Genomic DNA, 19,619 nt, shown 5'->3' with positions numbered 1-19,619 from the left:
TTTGTAATTGCAACAATTTTCTGGGCGAAGTGGTGCATTATCTGACAGAAATGCAGGGGTGCCAATATTTTTGGCCATGACTGTATGCATTTTTACCATAGAGCAGTGTGGACGTAGCCAAAGTGAAACTAAAAATCCACTGTAACACCACCAATCCAGTTGGTGCAAGAATATCAGGCTGGATTCCTTGCCATTTTACTTCTATAGTATACAGAGAAAATGGCCTTTATACAGACAATAGAGCAAGAAGAAAAAAGGCTAAAAATGTACAAACATTTTATTATACACAATAAACTAAACAAATTAACAATAATACATATGATTTGTATCCAAACGCTTGTAAGAAAACATACATAATGAGTAAAATCATGTGCAGCTCATTATTTACACAGGGATCAATTTACAACAGAGTTCAAGGGTTCTGCTCTAATGTTCCCCAAATCCAGTGCAGAGTCTGTCTCCTCGTCTATTTCTCCAATGACCGCTCTGTAGTGAGTAATAGAAAGAGAATTATCAAAGCAGAACATTCTTATCAATATTCAAGTAGTATCGTCCAATGGAATATGGTAGTGCCATAAACGGCCAAGGCAAGGGACACTGTACTGCCCGGTGCACTACCATGTTCTGTACATATGTACTAAAACTACCAAATTTTCAAAGTGAAATACGGTGGCACCCACTTACCATGCCCACTTTTAACCACATCTATACACAAAATCACACCTCATTTCTAGCCACACCCACAAACCCCCACCATTTTTAACATGCACTAACAATTGGGCAAAGACTTTTGGAACAAAAAAGCAGATATGGAAGGTACCGTATTTTTCGCCGTATAAGACGCACCTGACCATAAGACGCACCTAGGTTTTAGAGGCAGAAAACAGGAAAAAAAAATTCTGAACTAATGGACTGCAGACACAGTACAGGAGATGACCAGAGACTGCGGACAGCACAGGGATGACCAGAGACCGCGGACAGCACAGGGATGACCAGAGACCGCGGACAGCACAGGGATGACCAGAGACCGCGGACAGCACAGGGATGACCAGAGACCGCGGACATCACAGGGATGACCAGAGACCGCGGACAGCACAGGGATGACCAGAGACCGCGGACAGCACAGGGATGACCAGAGACCGCGGACAGCACAGGGATGACCAGAGACCGCGGACAGCACAGGGATGACCAGAGACCGCGGACAGCACAGGGATGACCAGAGACCGCGGACAGCACAGGGATGACCAGAGACCGCGGACAGCACAGGGATGACCAGAGACCGCGGACAGCACAGGGATGACCAGAGATCGCGGACAGCACAGGGATGACCAGAGACCGCGGACAGCACAGATGACTGCTGACCTTTGGGGAAGTGGGGAGCGGGTACCTGAATTTGACAGGTACCAGCTCTTACTTCCGCAGAGTTTTTGTTTGATCTTACCTGTTCCTCGATCCAGCCGCGCGCTGTCTTCCCGGGTTCTGTTATGGCGCTAGGCATGACAGCCGGGTGCCCAGTGCGCATTAGTGAGAAGCGTGATTGGTCCGGCGGCTTCTGGGATCTGTCATGTGTCCCAGGTACCGCCTTACCATTCACAAAGCGCACCGCTTCTCGCGCATGTGCACTGGGCACCCGGCTATCATGCCCAGTGCCCACACTACAGAAGCTGGGAAGACAGCACGCCGCTGGATAGAGGAACAGGTAAGGTCCCGCTGCAGAGCTGAGCGGCCGGCCCGATATTCTGACACGGCCGCGGTGGAAATACCGGACCGGCCGCTCCATATTCGCCTTATAAGACGCACTGACATTTCCCCCCCAGTATTGGGGAAGAAAAAGTGCGTCTTATACGGCGAAAAATACGGTATAAACATCAAATGTCTCGGGCAATATAAGTAGAGAGATAATGTGGCATGCTGTCCATACCTTGGTGAATTGTAGGTGAGGCAAAATTGTGGTAACAGTGGGAAGGTCCCTAAAAAAGAATGGCTAAATAAACCTGAGCCTATTCTGATATGGGTCAGGAAAGCATACGGGACAGAGTGCAGGGGTCAGGAATACATTACAGAGGCCAGTGTACACAGTATAGCCAAAATGACCCCCCCTACTCCCAGTACAAATACCTGCAACAGATTCCAAGGCCCTAACCCTAGCCCCCCAGTACAGACCTCTTCTCCCAAATCCCCCCAGCACATATTTCTCCCTGCTCCCCCACCTTCCTCAGTTCTGCACAGCTGCTGGTTCTGAGGTCTGAAGAAGGTGGCTATTGCAGCTTGCAGCATGGAATGTTAAAAAAAAAAAAAAAAAAAGAAAAGAAAAAAAAGAAGTCTGGCAGTCACAACAACAGGACCCAGGGCACCGTGCAAGAAATATATGTGCTCAGTGCTAGCAACCCCTGTGCACTGCACCATGTGAGGGCCAAGGGCAACTCCATGCCGCTTTTTTCCCAGTGACCGATGGTAGCTATATCATGTGCTTGATATCAGGAACTACACTTGGCCATCTTTCTTTAATCCCTGGCTCTTCATAAAAAGCCAGTGTCTACATGCAAAATGAGCACTGCAGGTAATCAACACTATTGGTTGTCAATAAGGCTTTTTTCTTAGCATTACAAACGCCATTTTCAAAGATTGTAGAGGTAATCACGTACAGTACATGATTAATATAACATTTTAAAGCCACAATACATACACATTGTCTCCTCGTACAATGTATAGTCCCAATACTACTTGTTCCACTCCTTGTGAAGAGCTGAATACTCGCTCATGGCTCTCGTCCAAAATTAGGTTTATTGTTTGATCAAAACCCTTGAGTGTTCCCTTGAAAGAAAAAGAAAAAAAAAAACAGTGAAAGTATTTGCATATGAATACACATTTCACATTTAAGAAATACACAGGCTGCCATTGCTAACAACTTCCATTGGTTTGAGTCACTTAAAAGAACATGCAGCAAGTGAAACCATAAAAAACTGCATGGATAAATGCACTAACTGGATTAGCATAACAGCCAGGCAATACTTTTTATAATGAATCAGCAATGTCATCCTACATATTTCTCTTAGTACGGACTGCCTTTAAAATTCACACTGTTTTATGAAAGAAAAAAAGTGACAATTGTGATACAGTGAGCCTTTGAAGTAAAAAATGTGAGGCTTATGAATCACTGGGCTGGACAGGATATAAAGTACAAGTTTACTTTTAGTGACCTTGTACCAAGTTACCCACCAGTCCTAAGTGCAGCCTGCCGCGTTAAATACTTTCCTTCTTCCCTGCTGGATTGGAATGAATGGGCAAAGGCACAGGTGCACAGTAAAAGTCGGCAAGGATGTCTCTGGGAGAATGTAGGTAGGCAGGAAGGCGCAATAAAGATTGCAAAGGACTCGCAGCCAAATAAATATAGTAGAAGTTCAATAAAAGTGAACTTGTACTTTAAGGGGTCCATTTATAAAGGTTTACCACAAAACCTTCACACAACATTAACACATTTTTCCAATTGCATTCAATTAGAAATATGTGAATCTGGTATGCTCCTATATTTCTATCCCCACCTATTCATTTAAGTATCTAGTAAAGGATATCATTCTTACTAACTCCCTTACACGTTCCACCTTATAGAAATAAGGCTTCCATTTTGCAAACTGTACACACAGAGGGGAATTAATCAGAACTGGAGCAGAGTCCAAAGCAGTTGCGTATCGCAACCAATCAGCTTCTAGCTTTCATTTTCAAAGCTTATATGAAGAAGTTAATCGGTTGCTATACACAACTGCTACAAATTCTGTCTACTCCAAATTTTAATAAATTCCCTCCACAGTGTCCAGGAGCTAGGTTTCAGACCTTTACAAACTCTTATGCTGGTAATTTTCAGACAACTTCAGCCATTTCATTCAGAGTCCAAATGCAAATTAGGATTGAATAATACCTGGTAACCCACCACTAACATATCCATTAACCACTTCCCACCCACTGGACCTCATATGACAGCCTGGACTTTGAGATACCAGGATGATGCCTGCAGCTACAGGCATCATCCCAGGCTCTCTTTTTTTTAGCCGGCAATCCTCTGTAATGTACAAGCAATCCTAGTGGTCAGTGCCTTCCCGGGCTCTCCCATCCCATCAGGAAGCCCGAGACTGAAGCTTTCACCGGCTTAACATAGAACTGAGTGCGGATTGGAATGTCCCTGATCATCTCTATGGTATTAGAAACCAAAAGCGAGTATTTTGTCACTTCCAGCCCTGCAAGATGTAAGCACAGCCATTTTTGGCTTGGGAAAACATCTGATCAGACCAATCTTGGTGTGATCAAGATCTGGAGTCTAAAAATATCCCTGAACAACCCCCTCCCCCCAAAGTAGTACAGTGCTACTATGGTGACATTGAACTATTCTGATGAATGAATGTTTTTTTTTTATAACATACTGTCACCAGTCAGTATTCCTGATCACCGCTACAGCAGTCATATGATGATTCTACTATGCTAATGACAATGTAAAATAAAAAAATAAAAAATAAAAAAATTGTGAATTTGGCCACCTGGAAGTCTTCTGTATACAGGTGGCGTACAGAACGCTCCGAATAAATGACACTTCCTGTGATTGGCTCGCTGATTTTCCCAGAAGTCTGCACTAAGACAAGTCAGATTTTGGGCATCCTCTGCAGTAAATATTTAATTTATGATGAGATACTCCCAAAGGGGTAAATTACTTGTAAAGGAATGCAGACACTACAATTTCCTCATTCGAACCCTGCAAATGATCAGCTAATCAATAATTAAAAAGTCACTCCCATTCAGATTCACTTTGCACAATGACATTCAGGCATTTTTTTTCCTTGATCTTAAAGTGATACGAAACCTACACTGTTTAATATACATTATCCCTTTTTTTTCTGCATGTGAATGATGGCACTGTAATAATTTTAATAAAAACAAAGTACTTCCTAATCTATATACAGCTGTCACAGGACCCAGCTCTTTCCCAGCCTGTCTGCAGGAAAACTGTAAAAATAAATAATATCAGTAAACGGTTTTAAATTCTCATTCTAAAATATAATTGAAGTCAAAACTTTATCTTTGACAATAACATGGTGTGGGCGGATTTTTTTCTAGTCACAGGCTGTCTCTCACTCCTCCAGCCTGTGTCTTAGAATATGAGGGAGATAAAGCCTCCATCAATCAAGATGTAATATCCTACCCTCTTTGCGTTTAGCTGGTTAGTGGGCATGGAGGAGGAAGGAGGGAGTAGGCTGTCATTTACCACTGTGTATACACCCACAATGGTAATGCTATAGTCACATGGGCTGTTCAGATGTGATAGAGAGGAAATGCTCAGCATAGAAACTCCCTGAAACCTGAGCATGTGCAGTAGCTGCCAACACTGCTCTGCAAAATTCCCAGCTGTGTTGGGGATGTGGACAGAAGGGGTAGATGGAGAACAGCAGGCTCAAGCAGGTGTTTTGCAAAATACAGAAAATGAATCCCATTGTGACTGAGTATAAATAGCATGTAATACAGCATTTACTGCTAGGTTTTTATGATGAGGGTTTAATTGCAAGCCATTGTTTTTAATGGGTCAGTACACAAAAGCACGTAAACTCTATAGATCAGTAAGGAAAAAAAAAACTACATTGCTGGACTGTATTAAATGCCCGTACAACGCATCCAAGGACAGTTAGAAGAGTTTTTACACGTGCGAATATGTGCATTTACCACAGCCCAGCCTTGCTTTTTTTCATAGGAATTTTCTGCCAGGAAACTGATGTTCATACATCAATGCTATGTGCAAGTACTCTAAAAAGAAAGCAACCTCAGTAACAGTGGCACAGCACTAACACCTTCACATCTATTATTCCAACAAGTTGACAACTCTGTTTCAACAGAAAATCTTACCACAATCATCCTCCCGTCAGCTGTAATAACTGCAACCGTTCCTGAAAAATGTCCGTTAAGGAAGTAAACTGATTTTAGGCAATGCAGGTAAATGCAAATGTACTTGGGCCCATTCATATTATAGCAAAACTGCATATTTCTGCAAGGGCACACAGAAAAGAATGCTTTTCCATGTGCCTCGTTCACACTTCCCTGCAGCTGCATGGCAGAACAGTGTGGAAAGCTGCAACACTGCTACAGTTTTCCACTCTGCAGATCTCTGTGTGGCGCTGCATTTTCATGTGCGGTTGCACATAAAACATTTTTATGAGCGGCTGTACATACAAATGAATAGAGTGTCACTTTGTGATGTTCCATTAAAGTTTTAAAAAAACAAGGGGAAAAAAAAAGCAAAGTTACACTTATGGTAACTGTATATAGAATGTCAGTGAGCGCTATGGGTGTGTAGAAAGGTACAAGTTGCTGGCACTAAAGGGCCACCCTTGGTATCCTCACTAGTGATTGAAATATAAAAGGTGCAGCGCTAAAGTAATGAATGAATCAAATGAAATATTTCTAAAATGTGCATAAACATAAATAATAAGGTGAAGAGAAGCAGTAATAAAACTAATAGCAGCAATATTAAAAGGTAGACCCAATGAGGAGCTCTGATCAGCGCTACCAGTCTAAAGTGTGAGAGTTCATGAGTTATTAATATATGAACTCTCACACTTTAGACTGCTAGCGCTGATCAGAGCACCTCATTGGGTCTACCTTTTAATATTGCTGCTTCTATTCACCTTATTATTTATGTACATGTTTTAGAAGTATTTCATTTGATTCATTACTTTAGCGCTGCACCTTTTATATTTCAGACACTTGTGGTAACGCCTTTTCCATGAGTCTTTCAGGACAGCACCCTTGAGAGACCTCGGCTTCTCCCCACCTGAGGAAACACCATCTCTACCAATATAAAAGTGTGGCCTCCCCACTCAGACCTCAGTTCATGCCTTAGCACCTCAAGTCACCTTAGGAGACACACAAGACACAAAAAAAAAAGCACCATATAAACAGCAAAAAAACAATAAAAGGGAGGGTAACTGGCGCTGTTTGAAAGACTCCTGGAAAAAGGCGTTCCTGTAAGTGTAACTTTGTTTTTCCCCTCCCCATCTTTCAGGACAGCACCCTTGAGACAATAAGTGGTAAGCCATGTAAAATGACAGAGCGGGGTCAGTGCTTGCTGAAGTGCACAATGCGCAGAAGTCACCAACTGTCTGCAGAGTCAATAGCTAAAGACCTAAAAGTGCACAGAGAGCTTCATGGAATGGGTTTCCATGGCCGAGCAGCTGCATCCAAGCCTTACATCACTAAGTGCAATGCAAAGCGTCAATGCAGTGGTGTAAAGCACGCTGCCACTGGACTCTAGAGCAGTGGAGACGTGTTCTTTGGAGTGACCAATCACACTTCTCTGTCTGGCAATCTGGACGTGTCTGGGTTTGGCATTTGCCAGAACGCCAAGTGTACAGTTTGGTGGTGGGGGGGGGGGTTATGGTGTGGGGTCATTTTTCAGGCATACCCCTGGTATACCACTTCCCTAAACTTCAGAGAACACACACACCTAACGTCATTACTCACCACCATATTGGACACATTGGGACTACATGCCCCACTGTACTTGGTGAGCACATGCCATTTGGTTGATAAAACTGCCGATATAAGGACAGATTGCATGGACCTGCAGAGGCAGCCCAGAAGACATTTCTCTGGGGTCTGCTGTCCTCTCAGGCTGCCTGTGTATGGGTGCAGGCAGTGTACACACCTCACCTGTAGTCTGCTACAGGGATTGCATTATCTGCTGTGAACATAGGGAATAGAGTGTCCCTGTTGCTCTGTCCCGAGGCCAAAGCTCAGGCTTGCAGGCAGCGTTAGGAAATATTCCAGGACATAAAAGCAGCTCCCTCATACAGGACAAAGCACAGGCCATGTTACACCAGTCACAACTACTATAAACTACAGCCAAGTCCCAGCACTCCGTCCAGGATACGGTTAATATAATTCTCCAGAGCTGAAGCCATTCTGCCGGTTCTCTCCTGTGCTCAGCGTACAGAAACAAACGCGCCAGCCGCTCCGGCGCTTCTCCTACGTCATCACCCCGCGCTACTCCTACTAGAGAACGCCGTCAGGTGACCCTTGGCTGTCATTTTCCCGTAGCCCACACCGACCGAATCGCTGCTATACTGGACATGTGCCGCATGTGCTCCTACGCCCAGAGCTGCGGTCAGAACACAGAATGAGGGCTGTTGTCAGTGTTAGATCAGTGCACAGGGCCGCTGGGATATTTTGTTAGCTATTTTTGTGTAACTGAGAGGGACATGATTGCTGCGACCATTATTATTATTAATAATTATCATTATTATAATGATAATTTATTATTATTATTGATTATTATTATTATGATTATATATGAATAATAATCATTATTATTCAATCATAGAGGGGTTTTTTTTCTCATTGGCCACCTAGAAGAATCATTTTGAGCCATCAATATGGTCTGTAGCAGTGACACCTGATGAGGCCTATTTGCATCAGATGTAAGGGTTCATTTGCACATAGTGCAGTTAATACATGATAGGCAGCCAAAGGCCATAGAAAATTGTTCTAAAGATGCCCATTCCATTTATAACATGGCACGGGGTGTGGTGTAGTGAGCTGCACTGCAATCAGACATATTGTGGGTTATTTAGCCATTTTCCTGCTGCCCTATAGTAGACGTACTGCTGTAGGGCTGCGCAAAATCATACATATATATATACGATTTGCATTTCCTGAATAGGGGGCACTCGTGCACAGCTATTGGCTAGGCAATCGTCGGGTAAACATGACGGGAGAGACCTGTGTGTAATGGGCGGACTGACCATTTGGAAACTCAGGCACTGCCTGGGGTCAGTAGGGGGCCCCATGAGATGCCCTGGCACCTTTTTCATAGGCTTTTTTGAGTTTGGGCAAGGACACGGGCCCCATGATCCCCTATTGCCCGGGGGCCCCATGAGTTGTCAGTCTGCCCCTGGTGTGCAAACAACACAGGTCTCTCCTGTCAGCACGGACATGCTGTTTTGTATCTGCACAACAGAGAGATACAAAGCAGCATGTCTCCAAGGTAAAACAGCACACAGTTAACCCTTTGATTGCCCTAGATGTTAGCCCCTTCCTGCACAGTGTCATTAGTAGTGTCAGTGCTTTTTATTAGCACTGATCACTGTATTAGTGTCATTGGAATTGTCTGTGACAGTCAGTTCCCTCCCAGTGTCAGCATGTCCTCCGCAGTCCAGCTATAAGGCTAATTTCACACCTGTGCAGGTTGCATTCAGCCGTTTATGCATTGCTTTGCATTTCGTGCTTTTGCACTTGTGATTTTTATGCGTTTTGCAAGGGGTTTTTTCTTTTAATTTTTTTTTTTCTTGTTGCTAGGCAGATTTAAAATGCAGCGAAAACGCGATGCATGCTTTTTTGCAGCATTTCCATTGAAGTCTATAGAATCAAAAATGCAACTTTTTGCATTCAGAAAAGTCCTTGACCCTTTCCAAAAAACGCACTGGGTGAAAACACACAGGTGTAAACATGTCCCATAGGAAATCATGTTAAATGGACTGTACTGTGTTTCTGCAATATGCTGCATAAAACTCTTAGGTGTGAAGCTAGAGTCAGTCACTGATTGCCACCATTAGTAGTATAATAAAAATTAAAATTCCACGTAAACCAATTAATTTACACATATTGGGATTTTTTTTTAGCAAAGACGTAGCAGAATACATTTTTGCCTGGTCAGGAAGTGGGGTAAATCCTCTGGAGGGCAAGTGGTTAGTAAAGCTAGAAAGTGCAAAATCTGATGTAGCTCTGCATAGAGACCAATCAACTTCCAGGTTTTGTTACCAAAGCTTACAGTATGTACAGCATATTCATTTAGTATAAGCACATTAATACACTATGGAGGTCTAAGTTTCTTTGCTTATAATGCAACGTAACCTTTACTAGACACCAAGCAAAACAGCCTTCCTGGTGGTCTTGCTTGTGGACTCTGGGTCCTATGGTATCCACCTTCCAGGTGGTCTTGTGTGCTCCATTCCATGAAAAAATTTTGCAGACGGAACTCCCTAGACAACCAGTTCACCTGGAATGATCAGTAAGGGCCTTCCTCTGATGGTGGTTCTGGTCCGCTGCCTGGCAAGCCAAGAAGTCTTTCCTCCCCTTCCGCTGGACAGGCATTCTTGTGGATGCCAGTCTGTCCAGCTGAGGAGGAGCCCTGGGTTCGAGATTGAACTGAGGCTGTTGGCCTCTGGAAGAGACTCTCCTGCACATCAGTGTCCTGGAGCTGCAAGTGTTTGGGTTCCTTCTGATGAACTGGATTACCCTTCTCTGTGGCCTCCTGGTCAGGATCCAATCAGTCACTGCCATCACTGTGGCCCAGGTTAATCACCAGGATGCCTCATGCATTGTAGCAGCAGCCCTGGGGTTTTCCCAGTCCTTCTGGTGGCTCCAGATTGGTCTTGGTTGGTATGCCAACATGGTGCAACAGATCTTGAACACTCCTGGGCTGTTGCCTGCTCGGAAGGACCATCTGTCCCAGGGTCTGGTCTACCACCCTGGGTTGCCATTTCTACCTGGGAGAAATTACTATTGTAAGCCAGCTTTTGTGGGAAAGGAAGTTGTCAGGTTTGGAATTCTCCACAGTGTTGAGTGCTCACGTGCCTTCTCTTGGGATGATTTGTCATCGCTCCTGTACGGTTTTGATTGCCTGGTGCAAAGCCATTTTCCTTCCCAGTGGCTTGGGCGTTGGCCTTTTATTCAAAGGGGCATTGAACAAAGATTGTTTTGAGTACCCTGACAGGTTTAGTTTATGTCCTTGCTGTCTTCTTTGCATAATCTCATGGCCATATACTCCATGCTTTGCACCTTTGTTCAAGGGGTTTGTTTGGTGCCCCCATGTGCTCCCTGTTGCATGCTTTGGACGTGGTTCAGGGGGTTTGTGCATTCCTGTCCAATGCTTCCTCCTGCCAATGGACAGATGCCTTTTTATGCTCACAGACAGCCCAAGGAAAAGCCCGATAGCCCCTCTGCCACGATTTCCTGTTGAATCCGGAAGACACTTGTTCAGGCATACACTGGTAAGGGGCGGGCTTCCCCATTCCCCGATATGGCATGCTCCACAAGGGCACTAGTACCTCTGGTGCCTTCTGGCATCTGTGTCCCAGGGTTACGAGGCAGCTACCTGGTCGCCTGTGCACACTCTTACATATGTTTATATGGTTGATATGTTTGCATCTTCAGATGCTTGTTTTGGCCGCAAAGAATTGCAGGCTGCTGTTTTATGTGCTTTGTTTGCCTCTTTAGTGGTTGTTTAGTGTGTTTGCCTGGTTGCTCCAATTGCCTTTTGGTTTGCCCAACCATCGTTGGGGCACTGCTTTGGAACATCCCTATGATCAAGGTTAAGAAGAGCTGTGTCCGTCAATGAACGTAAGAGAAAATGGGATTTTTTTTGTTACTGTAAAATCCCTTTCTCTGAGTTCACTGATGGACACGGCACCCACCCCTCTATTGGAATTTATGCTTTCTGACACTGCTTTGTTACCGACTAGATTGCCTATAGCAGAGAGGGAGTTACAGTCAGGTCCATAAATATTGGGACATCGACACAATTCTAACATTTTTGGCTCTATACACCACAACAATGGATATGAAATGAAACGAACAAGATGTGCTTTAACTGCAGACTGTCAGCTTTAATTTGAGGGTATTTACATCCAAATCAGGTGAACGGTGTAGGAATTACAACAGTTTGCATATGTGCCTCCCACTTATTAAGGAACCAAAAGTAATGGGACAGAATAATAATCATAAATCAAACTTTCACTTTTTAATACTTGGTTGCAAATCCTTTGCAGTCAATTACAGCCTGAAGTCTGGAATGCATAGACATCACCAGACGCTGGGTTTCATCCCTGGTGATGCTCTGCCAGGCCTCTACTGCAACTGTCTTCAGTTCCTGCTTGTTCTTGGGGCATTTTCCCTCCAGTTTTGTCTTCAGCAAGTGAAATGCATGCTCAATCGGATTCAGGTCAGGTGATTGACTTGGCCATTGCATAACATTCCACTTCTTTCCCTTAAAAAACTCTTTGGTTGCTTTTGCAGTATGCTTTGGGTCATTGTCCATCTGCACTGTGAAGCGGCATCCAATGAGTTCTGAAGCATTTGGCTGAATATGAGCAGATAATATTGCCTGAAACACTTCAGAATTCATCCTGCTGCTTTTGTCAGCAGTCACATCATCAATAAATACAAGAGAACCAGTTCCATTGGCAGCCATACATGCCCACGCCATGACACTACCACCACCATGCTTCACTGATGAGGTGGTATGCTTAGGATCATAAGCAGTTCCTTTCCTTCTCCATACTCTTCTCTTCCCATCACTCTGGTACAAGTTGATCTTGGTCTCATCTGTCCATAGGATGTTGTTCCAGAACTTTTAAGGCTTTTTTAGATGTCGTTTGGCAAACTCTAATCTGGCCTTCCTGTTTTTGAGGCTCACCAATGGTTTACATCTTGTGGTGAACCCTCTGTATTCACTCTGGTGAAGTCTTCTCTTGATTGTTGACTTTGACACACATACACCTACCTCCTGGAGAGTGTTCTTGATCTGGCCAACTGTTGTGAAGGGTGTTTTCTTCACCAGGGAAAGAATTCTTCGGTCATCCACCACAGTTGTTTTCCGTGGTCTTCCGGGTCTTTTGGTGTTGCTGAGCTCACCGGTGCGTTCCTTCTTTTTAAGAATGTTCCAAACAGTTGTTTTGGCCACGCCTAATGTTTTTGCTATCTCTCTGATGGGTTTGTTTTGTTTTTTCAGCCTAATGATGGCTTGCTTCACTGATAGTGACAGCTCTTTGGATCTCATCTTGAGAGTTGACAGCAACAGATTACAAATGCAAACAGCACACTTGAAATGAACTCTGGACCTTTTATCTGCTCATTGTAATTGGGATAATGAGGAAATAACACACACCTGGCCATGGAACGGCTGAGAAGCCAATTGTCCCATTACTTTTGGTCCCTTAATAAGTGGGAGGCACATATGCAAACTGTTGTAATTCCTACACTGTTCACCTGATTTGGATGTAAATACCCTCAAATTAAAGCTGACAGTCTGCAGTTAAAGCACATCTTGTTTGTTTTATTTCAAATCCATTGTGGTGGTGTATAGAGCCAAAAATGTTAGAATTGTGTCGATGTCCCAATATTTATGGACCTGACTGTATATTCCAGAAGGGATTACCCATAGGCAGTGCTATGTTTCTTTTCCACCTAGTGTCCTATTCCTGTAGGTGGCGATATAATCCTATAGTCAAGATTAAGAGGAGCTGTGTCCATCAATGAACTCAGAGAAAGGGCTTTTGTGGTGAGTAACAAATAATCCAATTTTTCTTATAAAAATTTGCTAATTAATAATCTTTATTCATAAATTTAGGCCAAAATGTATTCTGCTACATTTCTTTGATAAATATAACCAAATCAGTGTATAATATGTAGTCTGTGTAAAAGTTTTATAGAGTCTACAATCTATGGTATGTATATTTGAAAATGAATCAATCCTGATGTACTGACTGCCAATCTCATTTCTTGAGGTCCCAAAAATGCCAGGACAGTACAAATACCCCCAAGTTACCTCCTTTTTTTAAAGTACACAGTCCAAGGTGTTTAGTAAGAGACATGGTGAGTTTTTGAAGTTGTAATTTTTCAGAAAATGAAGAAATTAGATAATTTTTTTTCACAAAGTTGTAATTTTAACAAGTTATTCCTCATACATGGCATATGCATACTTATAATTACATCCCAAAACACATTCTGCTATGTCTCCTGAGTATGGAGATACCACATGTGTGAGCCTTTTTTACAGCCTAGATGCATAGAGGGGTCCAAAATCTAGGGAGCTCCATTGACCTTTTGATGGGCAGAAATTACAATTAAATTCTGCATCTAATTTCCTGACTACCTATCACATTTTTTGAGACCTTGGATACCCACAACATTGGAAACACCCACAAAATGACCCCATTTTGGAAAGCAAACATTCTAAGAGGCATAATGAGTCTTTTGAAAATGTAATTTTTTTCCAGAGGTTTCGGAAAATGTACGAAAGAAAATGAAAATTTATTTTTTTACTCAAAGTTGTCAAAAAATAAGAAGTTTCTTTTTTTTTTTTTTGAAAACACTTTTTTTTTTTAAAGAAATAGGTTGAAAAAACAGCTTAACAGTGTAAGGTATAACATACAACAGAAAAAAGGCACATCTGTAATATTCAGTCCAAAAAAGGTACAGTTATGTAGAACATAAATGTTAAATACATGAGGAAGGTAGGCAGAGCAATAAAACCAACAGAAAGACATCATCAATTAAAGCATGAATAATCATTGGTCAGACACTTAATATCTATGAGTTTTCCAAGCATCCCATTTTTTGTCAGATAAGTGCATCCTATCGAGTAACGTAAAGTGAATACGTTCCATGAGCATTACTGCATCGACTCTTCGTATAATTGAGGCCAATGGTACCGTAGGTAATTTCCAATGAAGAGCAATGGCCCATAGGGCTGAGACACAGATGGTATGAATCATTCTCAGCCTCAGTCCGTATTCCCAGGATAAGAGCTCCCAGTAGGCAAGTCTGCATAGACAAATGCACCGTGGCATCAGCCACAGCAGAGGCCACTGCAAAGATCTTACTCCATATCAGTGAAAGGCCTGGACAGGCCCAAAATGTATGGACAATGGTGCCAGTTAGGTCACAACCCCGGAAGCAAAGATGAGACGTCTCTGGGAGTATGGTGGGGTATAATACCAGCAGGTTAATACTTTAAGGGCCGTCTCACGGACAGAAAGAGATCTAGAGCTCTTATGTATGTTTTCCACCATGGAGTCCCAGTCCTCCACTGAGAAGGTGACACCACTATCAGCTTCCCATTTCTGTCAATATAAAGGGGGTGAGGGAGAGGTAGTTTCCAAAAAAAGACGGTACAAATCTGGGATAAGGCCCCTATCTCTAGGAGAGTCACAGCTTATACGTTCCAAAAACATAATCTGGGAAGAAGGTATCAAACCAAAATGTGAGATGAAAAAATGTCTTATTTGCCGATAACGATAGTATTCACGAAGTGGGATATCGAAAAGTGTTCGTAACATCTCAAAAGTGATATAAGACCCACCTCTTTGAAAGTCAGATAATCTGATAAGGGATCGATGGTACAACCAGCAGAATGCCTGTGGAGATGAAAATGCCATGACAAAATAAAAAAATAAGAAGTTTCTAACACACATAATAGGTATACTTACAATTATACCCCAAAACCCATTCTACTACTCCTCCTGAGTATGGGGATAACGTGTGAGATTTTTTCACAGCCTAGCCACACAGAGGGGATTTATACTCCCTATATGCCTGCCGATTGTGACCCATTCAAGTGAATGGTGTTGCATGTGCAGGGTCGAAGGGGTTAAACAGGTATTGAGGGGGAGATACAATACCCACTGCCTGTCAAATGCTCTCTGAATAGCGATCCGAACATGGATGCCTCTTCAGAGAACATCGCACAGCTGAACAAGTCATAATGGTGACACAATGACTGCTGTGGCAGTGATCAGGGACACTGTAGGTGGTGTGGCGGTGATTTGGGACACTGTAAGTGGTGTGGTGGTGATTATGGATAATATGACCGGTGTGGAAGTGATCACCAACACTGTAACTGGTTGATTAGGGACAATATGACTGGTATGGTGGTGATCAGGGACATTGTGACTGGTACAGCGGTGATTACGGACAGAGTCGGGGTGGTGATTAGTGACACTAACTGGTAACATCATGTTAAAAAAAAAAAAAGACTGATCACAGATTGCGCCACTTCATGCCCCAGAGGGCACATTCACCCCAAATAACAGCACCCACCAGGCCAAATTATTATAATAAGCTGGGAGGGATGTGGGTAATAATGTTACCACTGTTAATGGATTGCAATGGTGCTGGCTGGTGGTCAGGAGGCTTTATTTGCTCGCACACACAAGTGTGTGAAGAGTGCTTCTTGATCACCAGTCAGTGAGGCATGACTGCAAACGGCAGCCTTTGCTTACATTCTATGATACTGTGATTATAGACAGTGATTATGTGGTACAGAGCCATTCTCAGGAGGCGCAGGGGAGTGCCTTGCCATTAGGATTGTGTTGATGTATATAGTGTATGAAGATACAACTCTAGTCCCTACATGTATGGGTGACTGTAAAGGATGCTGCAAAAGAATGGAGCAACCCTGAAACAGGAAACCTGGAGCAGCGATCATGGCACCAAATTAAACATGGACTTAGGGAAGGAATAAAAGATAAAGAAACTGCATACTAAGTAAGTGATTAAATCAGCAGCTGAAATTGCTTAAAATACTAAAGGTTTATTATCACTTTAATATCTACTTCTTTAGTAAATTAAGCTGAGTATGTTTGCATCCCAGGGGCGGACTGGCCATTTGGGCACTCAGGCACTGCCTGAGGGCCCGGTATCAGTAGGGGGCCCCATGAGATGCCCCTGGTACATTTTATAGTCTTTTTTGGGTGTGCTTTGAGTGTGGGCAAAGACACAGGGGCCCCATTATCTCCTATTGCCTGGGGGCCCCATGAGTTGTCAGTCCGCCCCTGTTGCAACCCCAAGATAAAGTTGATGATTGCTTAAATGTAACTTTTGTGACAAATGAGCTCATAGAGAAAAGAGTTCATTCTAACACAAGAATGTACCTCACTTTTCCTTTCTGCTAATTTCTTTTGATTTTATTAACCACTAGGTGGCATTATCAGCACTACTGTTTGTTGAAACTACATGCTGATGGTTTTACAATGTCACTGCTTCAGCAATTTTGGGCTGAAAGCATTTTTTTTGGTTTGTCATATTCCAAAAATGTAAGAAGGTAAAATGCCAAACCATACAAAAGTTTGCAATACATAGTACAATAAAATCTTGACAATAGAGGTTACATACTGTAGGATGGGTCGTCAACAGCAATACCATGGCTTATACAGATGTCAACGTTGTCTGAAATGTGCAATGGACAAATCTTTGAATTGAGTAGAGAAAATATCAGGAAGTCAATGATTTGTTATGAGTTCTCAGGAAAAAGGGGTATTATGAGGTCTAGGGTATGGAATCCAGGCATCCATGAGCACGTGGAATAAAAATTACAAGGTAAAGATAAACCGAGGGGTGAAAAAAAAGAAGAAATGGAAAATGAATGAAGGCAAAGGAAGAGGAAAAGGGGTGTAGGGAGGAGGGGAAAAAAGGTGTGGGTGGCGTGGTAGCAAAAATATTATCAGGCATTGCTGCTGTCAGGACATTCGATCAGTAACCCTCTGGTAGGGAGGTAAAAATAGTGTTATGGTAAGTGATATTCATAATGTCCAAGGGTTTTGTGACAGGTATGGGGAAGAAAGACTTATGCAGGCCATAGACGGGGAGAAAATCGGCCAAAAATTCGTCTGAAAGAATAATCGGCCATTTTCGGATCGTTAGTGGGTGAATTTGTCAACAGTTTTTCGTGATTCTGACACATTTTTTTAATCGGTGAAGTTGGAAAAAAAATCGGCCGAATTTGCCGATCAGCCAATTTTCACGGCAATGATGGGCAAATCGGCTGATCTTTTTACTGATTTAAAAAATGCGCATGAGCTGTGACCTGCAAGAAGAAGAGGAAAAAGAAGAAACAGAAGAAGATGAAGACAAAGAAAAAGAACATCTGTACTTTTAAATGTCAAATAGAATAATGGAGTGTCCCTGCAGAGAGCATTTAAAAGTATAGCAAAGTTGCAACATTGTATCCATTTGTATCAGAATAGAAACATCTGTATCTGAAATGGATACAAATAGATACAATGTTGCATCTTTGCTATACTTTTAAATGTCAAATATAATAGTGGAGCTCTCTGCAGGGACACTTCACTATTATATTTGCCGGCCATAGACGGGACGAAAACCAGCCGACTTTTTTCTACCAATGGTGGTAAAGTCTGCTGATTAAACGACTGATTTTTCATTTTTCTAAAAAAAAAACGTCTATGGCCTGCATTAGTCCATGGTTCTTCTAGTATTTCCGGAATTTCGGCATAGTGTCATTTTAATTGTCAGCAAGCTTTTCAAAGGATAAAAAGAAATGTCTTTATGGCACAATTAGTATATGGGTGACCTTCTTATCGCAGAGAAAAAACACCTGGGTTGTATAACCGTGAGTCCAATAAACCAGTTTTTATCAGGTAGGAAATCTCTCAATCAAGACATAAAAACACACACAACTGAAGGCACCATGTAAGTGCAGAATTAAAACATTTAAGTATGACAAAAACAAATTGACAACTCAAATGAGTGAAGGCTTGTAGAGCATAAGAAATCGGGCATCTGGGTGGGGGGATGTTCCCCAGGCACTGCCATCCCTATGCTCCTGAGGGTCCCTGCAGCCTCCCTGTCACGCCTGGTGAGGAGAGGTAGTGGGGGCGGTATTTACTAGAACCGATTGGCTGAATTTTCTGACTGCATCCACTGAAAGCCAGCTTCTCTTCCTCTCCCTCGACCACATTTAGCAGCTGCAGAAGGAAAATGCAGCCAATCGATTATAGTAAATGCCACCCCTCCTCTCTTCTCTTTCTGCAGCCCTGTTTTACCTCTCCCAATCCCTGCAGTGCTGCCAGCTTCCCTTCTCTCCCGCCGGCTGCTGATAACTGAAGCATAGTAAACTGTATTTACTATTCTTTAGTTTGTAAATGAACAGCACAGGAAGCCATTCAGTACAGATCACTTCCCATTCATTCACTGTCCAACGCAGCTGAGGCTGCAGCGTAAGAGACTGGGGAATCTCTGTCCTCGCTGCCTTTTCTCTGTTTAGACCCCTGATGTTTCACCAAAGTCAAAAAACCAAAAAATAAAGTTGTAAAAAATAATTTAAAAAAAACAAACTACTGGCACCTTCCTCTGCTCTAGTGATGCTGCCCTACTGACACCATCCACTACCCTACTGACTGACACCATCCACTGCACTACTGATACTGGCCATTGTCCTACTGACTGACAATGTCCACTTTTAAGGTAGGCTAAATTTATATTTTTACAGTGACATTTCTTTTATCATATTTTTCTGAAATTTCCTTGCTATTTAGTTAGGCTTTGCTAATGAATTTCCTTTTAAAAAAAAAAAAAGCGCAACAAACCTTGATGATCTTGGATCTCTTTCATGTTGTTCAGGTAGATCTCCACCACTGATAGGTTGCCTACCCCTACTCTGGAGTCTCCTTGCAACCAGGAAGTGCTTTGAGCTTCTTGTGCCTGTATATCTCTGCTACAGGGTTCCCTGAATGTTCTGGTTTATTAGGCTCCATGCACACGGGGCGTTTTAATAATGCTGGTAACGTTACCTGTGTAAAGTCACGTTAAAAATGTGAGTATTTCAGCGTTTTTTTACGTTTTTGCATTAGCTTTTGGTGGTGTTTTGATGCATTTTGTAGCTTTTTTTTTTACAAAAAATATTTTTTTTTTGCTCCAGAAAAGTCCAAAACACGCCAGTTTGCCACAATTTATCATGTTTTCCCGTGTTTTTCAGCATTAGAGCGTTTTTACAGCAAAAAAACTCCTCTAGAAACCCACTAGTTCTATGGGGTTTTTCCTGCCAAAAAACACTGATTGCAGCCTTT

The 19,619-nt window shown here is 42.7% G+C and overlaps 1 protein-coding gene across 1 annotated transcript; it reads right to left on the bottom strand.

The window, feature by feature from the left end:
* Positions 1 to 259: 259 nt before the first annotated feature.
* Positions 260 to 8,041, bottom strand: LSM8 (LSM8 homolog, U6 small nuclear RNA associated). Its single transcript, XM_089672099.1, has 4 exons — positions 7,907 to 8,041; positions 5,884 to 5,924; positions 2,687 to 2,814; positions 260 to 486 (listed from the first exon to the last, which is right to left on the bottom strand). Exons 1-4 carry the CDS (start codon positions 7,935 to 7,937, stop codon positions 396 to 398), a joined length of 291 nt encoding a protein of 96 aa, XP_089528225.1. The 5' UTR covers positions 7,938 to 8,041; the 3' UTR covers positions 260 to 395.
* Positions 8,042 to 19,619: the final 11,578 nt, after the last annotated feature.

This window comes from Staurois parvus, unplaced genomic scaffold, assembly GCF_062004578.1.
Source record: "Staurois parvus isolate SC_StPar_1 unplaced genomic scaffold, SC_StPar_1.0 ptg000120l, whole genome shotgun sequence".
In the NCBI taxonomy this organism is placed as follows: domain Eukaryota; kingdom Metazoa; phylum Chordata; class Amphibia; order Anura; family Ranidae; genus Staurois; species Staurois parvus.
The sequence above is the reverse complement of the archived record's forward strand: the minus strand, read 5'-3'. Positions and strand labels throughout refer to the sequence as shown.

What these genes read in the sequence shown, in the direction of transcription:
- LSM8 (XM_089672099.1), bottom strand. Translation starts at nt 7,937, where the DNA reads ATGGCTTCAGCTCTGGAGAATTATATTAACC. An exon ending in TCTGGAGAATTATATTAACC is followed by an intron (nt 5,925 to 7,906) that starts GTATCCTGGACG and finishes GACATTTTTCAG; the next exon opens with GAACGGTTGCAGTTATTACA. An exon ending in ATTGTACGAGGAGACAATGT is followed by an intron (nt 487 to 2,686) that starts GTATGTATTGTG and finishes TACTCACTACAG; the next exon opens with AGCGGTCATTGGAGAAATAG.